The 14,796-nt window shown below is 40.5% G+C and overlaps 1 protein-coding gene across 1 annotated transcript; it reads right to left on the reverse strand.

Annotated features, from left to right (window-relative positions):
• Positions 1-7,946: 7,946 nt before the first annotated feature.
• LOC146314001 (trace amine-associated receptor 1-like) lies at positions 7,947-8,840 on the reverse strand. Its single transcript, XM_084737043.1, has one exon. The coding sequence runs from the start codon at positions 8,838-8,840 to the stop codon at positions 7,947-7,949; it is 894 nt and encodes a 297-aa protein (XP_084593169.1).
• Between the last annotated feature and the right edge of the window lie 5,956 nt (positions 8,841-14,796).

Genomic DNA, 14,796 nt, shown 5'->3' on the forward strand with positions numbered 1-14,796 from the left:
AAAACCGCTCCACCGACGATGCCATGTCATCGGTGGTCCACACAGACCTAACCCATCTGGAGAGCAAGAACTCCTATGCCCGCCTTCTCTTTCTGGACTTCTCCTCAGCATTCAACACCATCATCCCACAAACCCTGGTGCAGAAGCTCTCCTCTCTGGGATTGAGTCCCACACTGGGGAACTGGGTCCTGGACTTCCTGACTGACAGACCCCAGACTGTCAGGATCCACAACACCGTCTCCTCCTCCATCACCCTCAGCACTGGCTCGCCCAAGGGCTGTGTGCTGAGCCCCCTCCTGTTCACTCTGCTGACGTATGACTGCTGAGCGAGACACCCCAGCTGTCATATAGTGAAGTTCGCGGACGACACAGCAGTGGTGGGACGCATCACGAACAACGATGAGTCCAAATACAGAGAGGAGGTGGAACACCTGGTGCAGTGGTGCAGAGAAAACAACCTCTGCATCAAGGAGACCAAGGAGATGGTGGTGGACTTCAGGAAGGACAAGCGCCCCCCCGCTCCCCTGTACATCGGAGGAGCAGCTGTGGAGGTGGTCTCCAGCGTCAGGTACCTGGGTGTGCACATATCTAACGACCTCACCTAGAGAACCAATACCTCCTGTCTGGTCAGGAAGGCCCACCAGCGTCTCTACTTCCTCAGGAAGCTGCGGAGAGCTGGACTTGGTAACTCAGTCCTGAGGAGCTTCTACCACTGTGCAGTGGAGAGTGTCCTCTGCACCTGCATCACCGTGTGGCATGGCAGCTGCACCGCTGCCGAGAGGAAGAACCTGCAGAGGGTGGTGAAGGCAGCACAGAGGACAGTGGGGAGCAGCTTTCCTACCACCCTGGACCTCTATACATCACGATGCAGGGGGAGGGCCCTTCGCATCATGAAGGACCCCACCCACCCTGCTCACCAACTGTTCCAGCCCCTCCCCTCAGGCAGGCGGCTGAGGAGCATCCAGAGCAGAACCACCAGGCTCAGGAACAGCTTCTTTCCTGAAGCTGTCAGACTGCTGAACTCAAGCCATGCTCTATAGACGCCCCCCCCCCCCCCCCCCACTCTCTCCATCCCTCCCCACCACATACCTGCACCACACACACTTTACCGCACTAACTCATTTTACTAAACATGTGCTCTTAAAATACTTGCTCATGCGTGTTTCTCTTAGACCTAGCATTAGCAGTGCTGATCTCAGCCTCTGTAATCCTTGTATCTATTAGAGTCTTACTTGTATATTTGCCTTACTTGTATATTGCCTTGTGTATATTCTTCTCTTGCCTTACTTGCACTCTTTAAATACTTTGTTTTTAATTATTTATGGCTCAATCCCGGACCCGAGTACCAATTTAGTACCATAAACTGTAAAGGTGAGCTGGTATGACAATATAGTACCTTGAATCCTTGAATCCTTGAATCCTTGAATCCTTTCGGGTTGCTAAGGTGAGGTTTCAACTGAAACTTCACTGCCTCACTCAGCAAACCAGTCTCTAATGAGCGCAGAAACTTGCATTGGATTAAGTCTGGACTGAACTGTTCACCTTCAGTGTCATCACCAGACTTCCAGAGCAGTTTTTCTCTGAGCTCTATTGCCCTGAACAGAAAGTCTTGAGCTGACTCTTTGGGATCCTGATATATGTTCATGAGTCTGTGAAGCAGGTCGGATGATGAGTCCACTTTATAATAACCTCTCAGTATGGTTCTTAATATGGGAAGTGTGAGGTCTCGCTTGACTTCCAGCAGATCTCGCAGGTGAAGGCCAGGGCTTACTGCTTTAATCACAGCTTCGATGATTTCAGTCTCTGAGTAACCTTTTTTGAGCCCAGACTAGTGAAAGATAATTTGTCCTTTTGCCCAGCCTCCCCTATCTGACCCCAGATCCGGAAATCTCTTCTCAAAGTCACTTCTGGTGCTGTGAGGGGTGGAGGACGATTGACTTCTTTTTCTTTTGCAGGTGTTGTGCTGCTAAGCTGGGACCCCAAGGCTTCAATCTTCTCCTCCAAAACACATCATGCCTCTGCCTGAGCCTGCTGGAGCTGTACATACTCTTGTTGCAGTCTTTGTATTTCACTAGGCTCAATTTGTTGAATTTCTGCATCATCAGTAACATTTTCTTGTAATGACCGTATGAATGACTGGAGGCCGCTAATGAACTGCTGGAACACGAGATTCCTCACTCTCTTCAATTTCATCCAAAGTGCTATCAGCTAGCTGAATCAGGGCACGATGGGACTGTCCTCTGAATCCATCCCCTGCTGGTTCACTGCACTTGAGAAGCTGGCACACCTTAATGAGTTCTGGTTTCTTAAGCGTCCACAACAGCGCACTGATCTCATCCTGGGGCTGCTCCATCTTCGTCTTGTGTTGGTACTGGTTCGTCTAGGTTCATCTCTTGCAGAGGGCCTGTGTCTTTGTTGTCCTCATGGCTGGCTTGCCAATTTATGTTACACTTGTACAATAACAACAACTTTTTTCCCAGGTGCCAGTGATTTTATTGTACAGAGAACACTGTAAAATAGAATACAGAAGCAGTCTTTATGAGTATTGGCTTTCTGTGCTGTGTTCTCTGCTATCTTGACTGTCTTGTGCTTTACGACTGAGCTTACTTCCTGCTACAACAGGATTACAGCGCCAAATAATACAGTAACCGATAAAATAACTTACTGTCTTACAGGTAACAAGTACAGAACACACAACATGTGCAGTCTACTACAATAATAAATCCATATTTTTATCTGCGTCTATATTTTGTTCACTCTTATGTCTGCAACTGAGCACTGTATTTACTTGCATAACTTATGTAAACTAAATATACTAACCGTTTGTTGTATTAACCAGTTTACATATTGTTTGCATACCAAATAAACTGTTCATATTAGTTGCTCAATATCAGTTACTGAACACAATATTTATGTGCAAAATGTTTCAAACTGTTTATAGTAGCTGCTTCATGTTTACAAACTTCTAACTTATTATTTATTCACATGCCAACAATAAAAGTACAAGTTAAGGCCACTAACATTACAATGTGATGCCATTTACTATTATTTATGCTCACACGCGGCTCTTGGCCAACCGCTACGGCGGGCACAACATGCTGTGTTAGCAGCTGAGGCTAGCAGTAGTTAGCTGCCTTATTTATGGACATAAGCTACACTGTAAACATACAAGTATGGCACCACAACTTCAGAATAAACTTAACAAAACTGTATGAAGCACTTGTGCACTTTGCTCACCTGTAAAATAGAATACAGAAGCAGTCTTTATGAGTATCGGTTTTCTGTGCTGCTATCTTGACCGTCTTGTGCTTTACGACTGAGCTTTACAACAGGATTACAGCGCCAGTCAACCTCATTACAAAGCCAATACTGACACCTTCTGACGCAAATGGGTATTGCCCTACAAATACTTCAGGTGAAGCAGGTGAGTGTTTTAATAGTGACACAAGTGTTTCAAACTATATTAATGAGAAAAATAATGCTGGGGGGAAATTAATTTCAAGAACTAATAAAGACACAATTCGGGACATAATCTGAACCAATAAAATGTCCAGGGTGCCACAATGACTTGCGGTGTATATTCGACAAAAAGCTCCACTCTGCTTCTGCCTCTCCTGTAGAGCTGGCTGGAGATCAGCAGCTATCTGCGGTCAAGGCGGGGCTTTCGTGGTTCATATTTTCAACTCACGCTTTCCGCTGCGGCTTAATTCAGTGTTGCCTGTGACACTGTATTAAGCATGGGCTACTTGGAGGTCTTGCTGTGGTGCTTTTTAGCACTTTTAATAGCTAAAGAGCATAGGGCTAATACTATTAGCTATAGGTCTCTTATCAACCACGGTGGCTCTGTAAGGCCAGAAACAGTGACATTTTCCTGCCTTGGTGTGTATTTTTGTACATTTATTTGTGAAGTATGAGTATAGCATTATATAGTATAAGTTAATTGAACAATCTGGGCTCATGTGTTTTGTCTTTCCCTTGCAGGCTCATAAGTCTCCCAACAATCCAGACCGTGCTGTTTGCGTGCGTCTCCCAACTGGCCACCTGTATATTTTTATCTGTTCTGTCTCTGTCCTGTTTATCTTCTCTGTGTAGGAGCTCTTTTGGCTATGCAGCCCGAAATAAATTCATGATCATTAACTTGAATCATTCGTGTCTCTTTTTTTTATTCACACACAAATTTAGGAAGCTATTTTGATGGTCAAGCATATTGTTTTTTTTTATTGTCATTTTGCCATATTCCAATCACATTTTAAGTAAATACATGTTAATTTCAACCATAGGTAGCAAGATATTTGCTAATTAAAAAATCTGACCTAAATAAATAAGAGAGGCCGCACTGTGCAGCTTTGATTCATCATCCAAACATCACCTGGAGGGCATTTTTGAGCAAATGCTGATGTCTCTGCCACATATTCCCAATTAACAAACGCTCTCCATGAGACGTCTCGCTGATGCAACTTAATTCATTGTGCTGATGTCTGCAAGACGTGTGTCTGCTATTTTTATACTGAAAGTTTGAAACATAAAGGAGGAGGACGTCCCCTCCTGCCAGTAACAAAATCAGTGTGGCTACAGTGTTTCTTACTCCAGAAGCTTCAGTCTGTCCCCAGCTCTTTCACCCAAAACTTTTAATTGTAATTTCACTTCATTATTCTGCTTTAAGAGGAGCCGACAGGTTTATCCAACAAAACTTCAATTAATCACATGGTAGACGTAAAGACTTTGAGCAGTGATAAATTGCTCAAAACTACATACCCCTTTAAGCGGACTTCTATTCTGATCATTTTAAAAAACAACAAACAAAACAAAAAAGGAATACATATTGTGTTACATATTGTCAAAATGAGTCCAATTTCAGGTCAAAACAGATGAATAATAATAATAACTTTATTTATGTTATCATTATTACCTTTCATACATAAGATGGAACTCTTTGCAAGCATTTCACAGTGTGGCATTAAAAACAACAGCATAATTTAAAAAAACAAAAACAACAAAATTATAATAATATATTAAATCAGAGTGAACAATTAAACAATCAAAAATAATTATAAGCAGCAGTGTGGCATTAAAAAGACAGAGAATCATAAACAGACAAATAAAATCTAAAATAAATTGATAATAAAGATCTAATAAATAGGTAGACAAATGCAGATAGTAAAAACGACAGACCAGGGTAGAAATGTATTACATGAACTAAAAGCTTGCCTGAACAAGTCGGTTTTCATTTGAGTTTTAAAAGTGTCAACAGAGCTCACATGTCAGGGGTAACTGGGCAGAGTGTTCCATAGTCTGTTTTTCTCCAACTTCCTTCAGCTTTCCTACATGACTGCTTTAATGCATGAATATCTCTATAAAAAGGTCTCATGACAACAGGGAGGATATTTGTTAATACAACTATAGTTTTTCAAAAAATGTCATCATGATGGAGGTGAGTGCTGTAGTGGAAAAGTTATCATGTGACATATAATTCTGCATTGAGTACAACAATCTCCTATTCTAACCTCTAATCTGTCTCTATCTGACACCCGGCGTGAAAACATTTTGCTGCCGGCACAAGTGGTTTTATTATCTTACACCAGCGCAAGTGCTATTTTTACCATGTCTGCAAGATATGAAGTGTTCTTGCGCTGGGTCTGTGTGGCTGTGAGCGTCTAAACATGAAGGCAAAAAGAAGGCGTAGCCCGGCACGTTTGCTATCTTGTGCTCGGTGCATTGGAGTAAAAAATGATTGTGCTGTAGACCAGCCAAAACCTGGATGAAAAACAAAGTCTGTGGTCTTCCAGCACAAGATAGCACCCGACGGGTTTGGCTGATACACACACATCTTCACAATCACAAAACACCATCATTTATGGTCACTCTCTTCCTCACACGGGAGTGTGGATTAGTAAAGTGTTATTTGAACATATTTTCTATCAGCAATAAAATGTAAATATTGAAGTTAAAAGCATTTGTGTGTGTCTCATGCTTGGTTGAGGCACACATACGTCTCTACAATCACAGAACACTTTACATTAATGTTGAATTACTGTGCGCACGTGTGTCTTTAAGGATAAACTCACTAATAGGAAAAATAAATAATTTTTTGATTACAAAGCCTAACAAATGTAAAAGTAAAGTGCACACGGGACAGGATCACAGCTGTCAGATTGTCTTTATCAGATGAGTCAGCATGATAGCTGGAGCAGCTGTAGTGTTTGTATCTGCATGTTTATTGTGATCCGGAACAAGGATTAATCAATTATGATCTATAACATAAAAAAAATAAGACACTATATTTGACCACACCAGTCTGGCCTGACCTGGAGAGAAAAAGTTGTGTGCTTCTATCAGTGCTGTTTGGATACATCTGTGCATAATTTTGCTCACTTCAAACTTGAGAAACTCATTTCTGATTGTTTCATAGCGGGTCAGAGGAGTGAGGATGGGAGAGGAGATGAGGATTAGGTTGGAAAGGAGAAAAAGGAAGAGGACAGACAGTCGTGTATCTGCTCCTCCACCTGGCTCAGGTGGGCCAGTGGAGCTGGGCAGCTTTGCGGCTAGATTGAATGGGTTCGCCTCTCTGTCCATCTGTGTCCCCCACTATAGTTTATCTTGTGCTTATGTGTCACATTAATCTATGTTAATTTGTGCTGAATAAAGTTGTCACATACTAATTACTCCAGAAAGTATACACAGTGAATGGGTTACTATGCTGGATCAGTATGAGTGTAAAGTTTATTTTTGCCCAAAGAAAACTCTACAGTAGGGTTACTTAACTTGTTTTGCCCAGGGGCCACATTTGCAAAACAACTGGAGAGCATAGGACAGTTAATAAAAAATATTAACAAAACAATACTTATCAGATGAAATGAATGAACATTAAGAGACCCACAATTCATCTTTCTCTGAAGTTCTTTTTCAATCAGAATTATCCTCTACTGTCCCTCCTTCCTGGGAAAAAAAAAACAGTGTCAATCACTTGATTTCCATTGTGAATGAGAAAATAGACGGAGGGCCACACGACAGCCAACTGAGGGCCAAACTTGTCCTGCTGGCTGCAAGTTGAATATCACTGTCCTACAAGGATAATTCAGTCCTGCCTGAACTGACACATAAAAGGTTTTGAGTTTAATGTAGTTTTTGATGACAACTTTCTGTCTCACATAATTTTCCATTACAGTAAAATGTAATCATTTAACAACTATCTTGTAATGTGGGTACATTGATTTGTCACTGATGAAACCACAGCAGAGGTGAGATGTGAAAAAGTCAGACTGAAGACTGATCATCAAGACTGCATAAAATGAAAAGGTACACACAGTCTACAGATTAAAGGAACCCTGTTTGTACTGCTGTGTAAATTTGATTCTTTGTGAAAACTGTCTCACAAAGTCAAGCCGAGTGTCCACTAATCATGACTGAGTCTTGTTAAGACAAAAACTGCAGTGTTGACAACACAAATGATCCCAACATGATCATAGTGGGCCATAAAAGTGAACATTTTCTCTGCTTAGTCTTGGATTCACAACATCTTCATTCTTCAAGTGTCAAAGCAGAGACAGAATAAGAACTTATGAACCTGCACACAAAAGTGATTCTACTGTAAATGATGCTAAACTGTACATCCATAAATTTGTTATCAAAACAAAGAAAGTAATCTACCATTCATTGCTTGAGCCATTTTCGTGCTGACAAAACTGGATTCATTATGCAGCATCTATGACAGAATGCATACAGTAAGAAATGAGGGAAACAATGAGATATGTGGATCCTGTGATTATTTATAGATATTATCATTGAGATTATTGTATGTACTGTTTACTATGTACTGATATCTGTGTACTGAGTTGTACATACAGATATTTTATGCATAGTACAGTGGTAAATTTTATATGAGCTGCAGTAGAGAGAGATGTAAATCTTCAGAGTCAAACTAGTGATGATTACCAGCAAGTCATGAGTCAAGAGAGCTTAGAATGAGTAAAATCACCTTGAAATATTTTCCCAGATAGTATCATTCTGAAAGCTGATCGAAACCAGCTGTAAAAGAAACCGTAGATGAATGGATTGAACATTGAATTTATCCATCCAAGCCACTTAAATGCAGAAAACACAGGAGATGGTATATTGTACTTAATGAAAAGATCTAAGGTCCAACAAATAAAGTAAGGAGTCCAACAGATCAGAAAAACTCCCATCACAATAGCCAGAGTTTTGGTGGCCTTTCTCTCCATCTTACTTTCAGACTTTGTGCTCTGACAGGTTGTGTTCTGGATGCTGCGTGCCTGTCTCTGTGCCACAGTCAAAATCTTTAGGTAGATGGCACACATTATGATAGCTGGGAGGTGAAAAGAAAAAATAGGTTTTAAAAATACAATTGAGAGGCTAAAACCAGATAAAATCCAGCTCAACAGGATCATGATCACAATAACATAGACATTTATTTTAGTTCTGTACCTCAGAGGCTGACACACAGCATAATATCTGTCAACAGAAATAAAGCACAAGTTCCAAACGGAAGATGCACACAGATACTGATCTATATCGTCCAGGGCCGAACAAGAGCTCATCGTAGTCGGTATCAAGCCATATGGCAAAATTAAAACCCCAACAAGAAGGTCAGCTATAGCGAGAGATAGGATGAAGACGTTTGTAGGAGTGTGGAGCTGTTTGAAGTAAATAATGGAGATTATTACAAGAATGTTGCCACATATGATAAGAAATGATAAAGAGCTAACAAATATATATAATAAATAAGTGGTGGTGGTGTTGACTGCTTCTGGGCTAAGCACCAAACAGAGAGATTTGTCCTCAAAACCATAATCAGACCCATTGACAAAAACACTAGGTACCATGCATAAATGATCATTAATAGTGAAGTAACATTTGCAACATTATACCTTAAATCAATAAAAATAATAATTTGTTTCTTGTAGAGAGAGATTTTAAGTTGCTTTAAGTGTTCTGTGTGTTTCACATCATGCTGATTTAGTTTGTGTATCTGTACTGATGGGAGCTCTTAGTCTGTGTCACTGAGCAGTATATTGGTTCAGAGTTGTTATTCTGGGCTTATTAGCATATCATGGTCAAGGGACACCACTGCCGCTTTCCAGTAATCCAGTTTTTCACACGTGATACATAATTTCTTCCCACTGACTTCTGTGGAGAGATCAATACTCAGGTGACCTTCATCGTCACAGTTTGTGTAGGTTTATGCAACAAAACTCACGGTGTGGGTTAAAGTATGTATGTTATACAATTGGGAAATACATTTAAAAAGCCACATTCCATTTTCCAGTTTCGTCGAATCAGATACATTAAAGTTAACACACCTTCCTTTCCCAGTTGCACTGCTGAATCACCCACTTCCTCCAGAAAAGAGGTGCTATATATTTTTCTCTAACTGGCATCTACTTCAAGTTAAATGCTTTATCCCATGGAGGTGCAGTCAAAACAGAAGCATTACAAATCAGGGCTTTAACATTCTGAGAATTTCTGGGGACCACATACATTTAGCCTTAGCCTTCAACAGATCTGTGAGAGGAGCAACATCAGTCGGAAAAAATTCTACAAAAACACTAGTAATACCCCTTTAGTCCCAAAAAACACATGAGAACCTTTTTAGTTGGAGGCGGGGCACATTCATCATAGCCTGAAGTTTAGCACAGGGCACACTCTGCCCTGCACCACTACAAGACCCAAATACATAACTGTGGCATTTACAAACTTGCATTTGGCGAGATTAATTGTCACATGTGTGTGAGCCAAACAGACAAACAGCTGCTGAATTCGGTCAAGATGGCTGGACCAGTCATCTGAAAAGTTGACCACATTATCCAAATACACCAGGCAACCTTCCAGCCCTCCAACAACAGTATTGATCAGGCCCTGAAAGGTTGCCAGCGTATTTTTCCAACCAAAGACCATTACGGTGTATGAATACAATCCTAGCAGGCAGTCAAACCTTATTTGACCCAAGATTGACAACGCTGTCCTCCATTTCAGGAGATGAGAATGAGAATAGAGAATGAGAACTGTCACATTATTTACATCATAAGGAAATCTGAGCAAAATTTAGGTGTGTTGTCAGACTTGGCTCAGCTGTCCTATTATCTAACCGATACTTAACCTCGCTTGTGGATATTTGTGCCTCTCTGAATGAACACAATAAAACCTCTGTTCAATAGGTTTACAACCACCAACATCTATATTGTGTTCAACCAGTTGTGTGTGAGTAGATGTATCACCAAATAAACATGGATATCGCACTTTGCAGTAAAAAGAGTTTTCAAAGCTGAACTAGTGATAATTTCCACCAAGTAATGGGTCAAAAGAGCGTAGAATGAGTAAAATCACCTCGAAATACTTTCCCAGAAAAGATCATTCTGAAAGCTGATCGAAACCAGCTGTAAGAAAAAAAAAGGGGGATAGAGAAATCTATTGAGTATTGAATTTGACTGTCCAAGACACCTAGATGCAAAAAGCATTGTAAATGGTGAATATAACTTCATCTAATGACAAGGCCCAACAGAGAAAGAAAGGAAACCAACACATCATCACAATAGCCAGAGTTTTGGTGGCCTTTCTCTCCATCTTTCTTTCAGACTTTGTGCTCTGACAGGTTGTGTTCTGGATGCTGCGTGCCTGTCTCTGCGCCACTGTGACACACAAAAGATTACCTACCATATGGGTCAATAGTTTTTGTATAATTATTCCAGCACTTGCTGATATTTTTTTTAGTCTTAAGACTTTTATTCAGTCTTCATGGACTTTCCTTTTGGGGCAATAACTGAAACTCCTGTTTTGTACTGTTGTTGGCTCTCCCATCATTCTGCTATGAGAAGTCAATGCAGCAACAGCCTAACGGTGTCCTGTCTGCTCATTTCAACCTTTTTTTTTTGAGGTTGGTGTCATGTTTAAGCATGTGAACCACATGTAAATTAATTATGAGGATATTTAAATGTATTTCTTGGGGACTGTGTGTAAGCTCAGAGTTGTGTTTTAGTTAGTTTCGTGCCTCTGGATTGCAATGTTGGACCTACTGGTTCTGTTAGCATACCAGCTTAACCTTTTGTTGACGTGTGTACCTGCTCCTTATTTCTTTGGGGTTGAAAACTCAAGGGCTCGGTTATTAAAAACCATATTGCACATTAAGTTAATCACCCATATACACAATTCACTTCAACATATATAGTTATTTTGCACACTGGTGTCTCTTCATGCTTAAGAAGCGCTTAAGGCAACATTTAAGAGTGTGACTGTATTTGTTGTTGTTATGATTGTTAATAAAAATCAATTGGCTGTCTGAAGTATAAAAATGCAAGTAAAGTTCTGCTATGAGAGGTCAATACAGCAACAGCCTAACGGTGTAAATTTGTAATTGAAAAGGTAAGCTCAGCAGGATCATGATCACAGTAACACGGATATTTATTTTAGTTCTGTACCTCAGAGGCTGACACACAGCATAATATCTGTCAACAGAAATAAAACACATGTTCCAAGTAGAACATGAGCACAGATAAAATTCCAACAAGCAGGTCAGCTACAAGTTGAAGGTGAGCAGAGCTGTTTGAAGTAAATGATGGAGGTTATTACAAGAAGGTTCCTACATATCATAAAACATGATGAAGAGCAACCAAATTCATTATATAAAAAAATCACACCATGCCTGTTTGGTTTGTGCATCTCTACTGATGGGAGCTCTTGGTCTGTGTCACTGAGCAGTATATGGGATTAGTCCTTGGTGCCTTACTGGAACCTTTAGGTTCCTGGAACGTTATTTCCATAACATGCTCATTTTGGCTTCAGATGGAAACAGAAAAGAAAAAATAATGAAGTTTAATGTTTATCAATGATATTAAATAAAGCAGCAGGACTCAAAGGATCTTCATTTGTTGTAACATCTAAATTAGTTGAAAAGTTCCACATTGTCCACAGTATTGTGAAGATTATAATGAAGAAGAATAACACAGTTTCCACAGCACAAAAATAGCTAAAGCAAAGAATGGTGGATTACTTTTGTCTCTTCTCAGATAACAAATTTATGGATGTGCACTTTAACATCCTTTACAGTAGAATCACTTTTTTATGCAAGTTAATAAGTTTTCATTCTGTCTCTGCTTTAACACTTCTGAAGATGCTGTGAATCCAAGACTAAACAGAGAGAATGTCAACTTTTATGTCCCATGATGACCATGGCCTTTTATATTGTCCACACTGCACTGTGTGTGTCTTAACAACATGTGGAGGAGGTATCACATAGAACCGAAAGGGGGAAGCAAGGCAGCACAGAGAAACACGAGCAGGACGAGAGGAGGACAACGCGCACACACGCAGCTCAGAGGTGGAACGCAGAGCAGAGGCGACCGGACAGAGGATCTGCATAGGCAGAAGGCAGAGAAGAAAAACTGCCGAGACGAGGCAGCGGGCTGGCGCATGGACACGGAGCAACAGAGACTTGGTCAACGCCTTCACAGAGATAAGTAAAGGAAAGTCGACCAATCTAAGCGTGTTGGCATGTGTGTGTGTGTCTATTGGTACTCCCTGTTTGGTGATCACATGACTGAGGACGCGCTCTTCTTCCCCACAGCACCGCCGCAGTTGGAGGGAGGAGGGACAGTGGAAGCACGTGGAGAAGAGACGCCAGGAGACGGCGAGGAACGGCGACAGTACATCGAGGCCTATCCCTTACTACCACCCCTTCTAAATGAATAAGTAGAAGCTTCCCCTTCCTGAACTAATTTTAATTGTCCCATAGATCGTTTGGGAACTGCTTTTAAAGAGGTTTTATTTGAACATTTGTATCTCTGTCAGCCACTTTAAAGAGCCCATTTTAACTGTTGTATTTTAACAGTTTTTATCTTTGTTGTTTATATCCCTGCATTTGTAAATGCTGTGTTTTTTATTGGTTTTAAATAAATTATTTAAAGCCACCAAACGAGTCATTTTTTAACAGTGGAAATATCAAGTGCTGGTATAAGTAAGAACCCTCACACCCTTGTGTGACACTTCTGCTATAGACCAGCCAAAACCTGGTTGAAAAACAAAGTCTGCGGTCTTTCAGCACAAGATAGCACCCGACGGGTTTGGCTGATACACACACGTCTTCACAATCACAAAACACCATCATTTATGGTCACTCTCTTCCTCACACGGGAGTGTGGATTAGTAAAGTGTTATTTGAACATGTTTTCTATCAGCAATAAAATGTAAATATTGAAGTTAAAAGCGTTCGCATGTGTCTCACGCTTGGTTGAGGCACACATACGTCTCCATAATCACAGAACACTTTTCATTAATGTTAAATAACCATGCGCGTGTCTTTAAGGATAAACTCACTAATAAGGAAAAATAAATAATTTTTTGATTACAAAGCCTAACAAATGTAAAAGTAAAGTGCACACGGGACAGGATCACAGCTGTCAGATTGTCTTTATCAGATGAGTCAGCATGATAGCTGGAGCAGCTGTAGTGTTTGTATCTGCATGTTTATTGTGGTCCAGAAAACAAGGATTAATCAATTATGATCTATAACATAAAACATACAAGACACTATATTTGACCACACCAGTCTGGCCTGACCTGAAGAGAAAAAGTTGTGTGCTTCTATCAGTGCTGTTTGGATACATCTGTGCATAATTTTGCACACTTCAAACTTGAGAAACTCATTTCTGATTGTTTCATAGCGGGTCAGAGGAGTGAGGATGGAAGGAGGAGATGAGGATTAGGTGGGAAAGGAGGAAAAGGAAGAGGACAGACAGTCGTGTATCTGCTCCTCCACCTGGCTCAGGTGGGCCAGTGGAGCTGGGCAGCTTTGCGGCTAGATTGAATGGGGTCACCTCCCTGTCCATCTGTGTCCCCCACAATAGTTTATCTTGTGCTTATGTATCACATTAATCTATGTTAATTTGTGCTGAATAAAGTTGTCACATACTAATTACTCCAGAAAGTATACACAGTGAATGGGTTACTATGCTGGATCAGTATGAGTGTAAAGTTTATTTTTGCCCAAAGAAAGCTCTACAGTAGGGTTACTTAACTTGTTTTGCCCAGGGGCCACATTTGCAAAACAACTGGAGAGCATAGGACAGTTAATAAAAAAATATTAACAAAACAATACTTATCACATGAAATGAATGAACATTAAGAGACCCACAATTCATCTTTCTCTGAAGTTCTTTTTCAATCAGAATTATCCTCTACTGTCCCTCCTTCCTGGGAAAAAAAAACAGTGTCAATCACTTGATTTCCATTGTGAATGAGAAAATAGACGGAGGGCCACACAACAGCCAACTGAGGGCCAGACTTGGCCTGCTGGCTGCAAGTTGAATATCACTGTCCTACAAGGATAATTCAGTCCTGCCTGAACTGACAGACAAAAGGTTTTGAGTTTAAAGTAGTTTTTGATGACAACTACAGTAAAATGTAATCATTTAACAATTATGTTGTAATGTGGGTACATTGATTTGTCACTGATGAAACCACAGCAGAGGTGAGATGTGAAAAAGTCAGACTGAAGACTGATCATCAAGAATGTATAAAATGAAAAGGTACACACAGTCTACAGATTAAAGGAACCCTGTTTGTACTGCTGTGTAAATTTGATAAGAGATATTAGGATCCTGTGATTATTTACAATCACAAGCATTGAGATTATTGCATGTATTGTTTACTATGTACTGCTATCTGTTTACTGAGTTGTACATACAGATACTTTATGCATAGTACAGTGGTAAATTCTATATGAGCTGCAGTAGAAAAAGATGTAAACCTTCAGAGCCAAACTAGTGATGATTACCAGCAAGTCATGAG

The sequence above is a fragment of the Lutjanus erythropterus genome, chromosome 15 (genome assembly GCF_056507025.1).
Source record: "Lutjanus erythropterus isolate fLutEry1 chromosome 15, fLutEry1.hap2, whole genome shotgun sequence".
NCBI classification, from domain to species: domain Eukaryota; kingdom Metazoa; phylum Chordata; class Actinopteri; order Lutjaniformes; family Lutjanidae; genus Lutjanus; species Lutjanus erythropterus.

Coding starts and splice junctions, on each gene's coding strand:
- LOC146314001 (XM_084737043.1), bottom strand. CDS start 8,840: ATGGTACCTAGTGTTTTTGTCAATGGGTCTGATTATGGTTTTGAGGAC.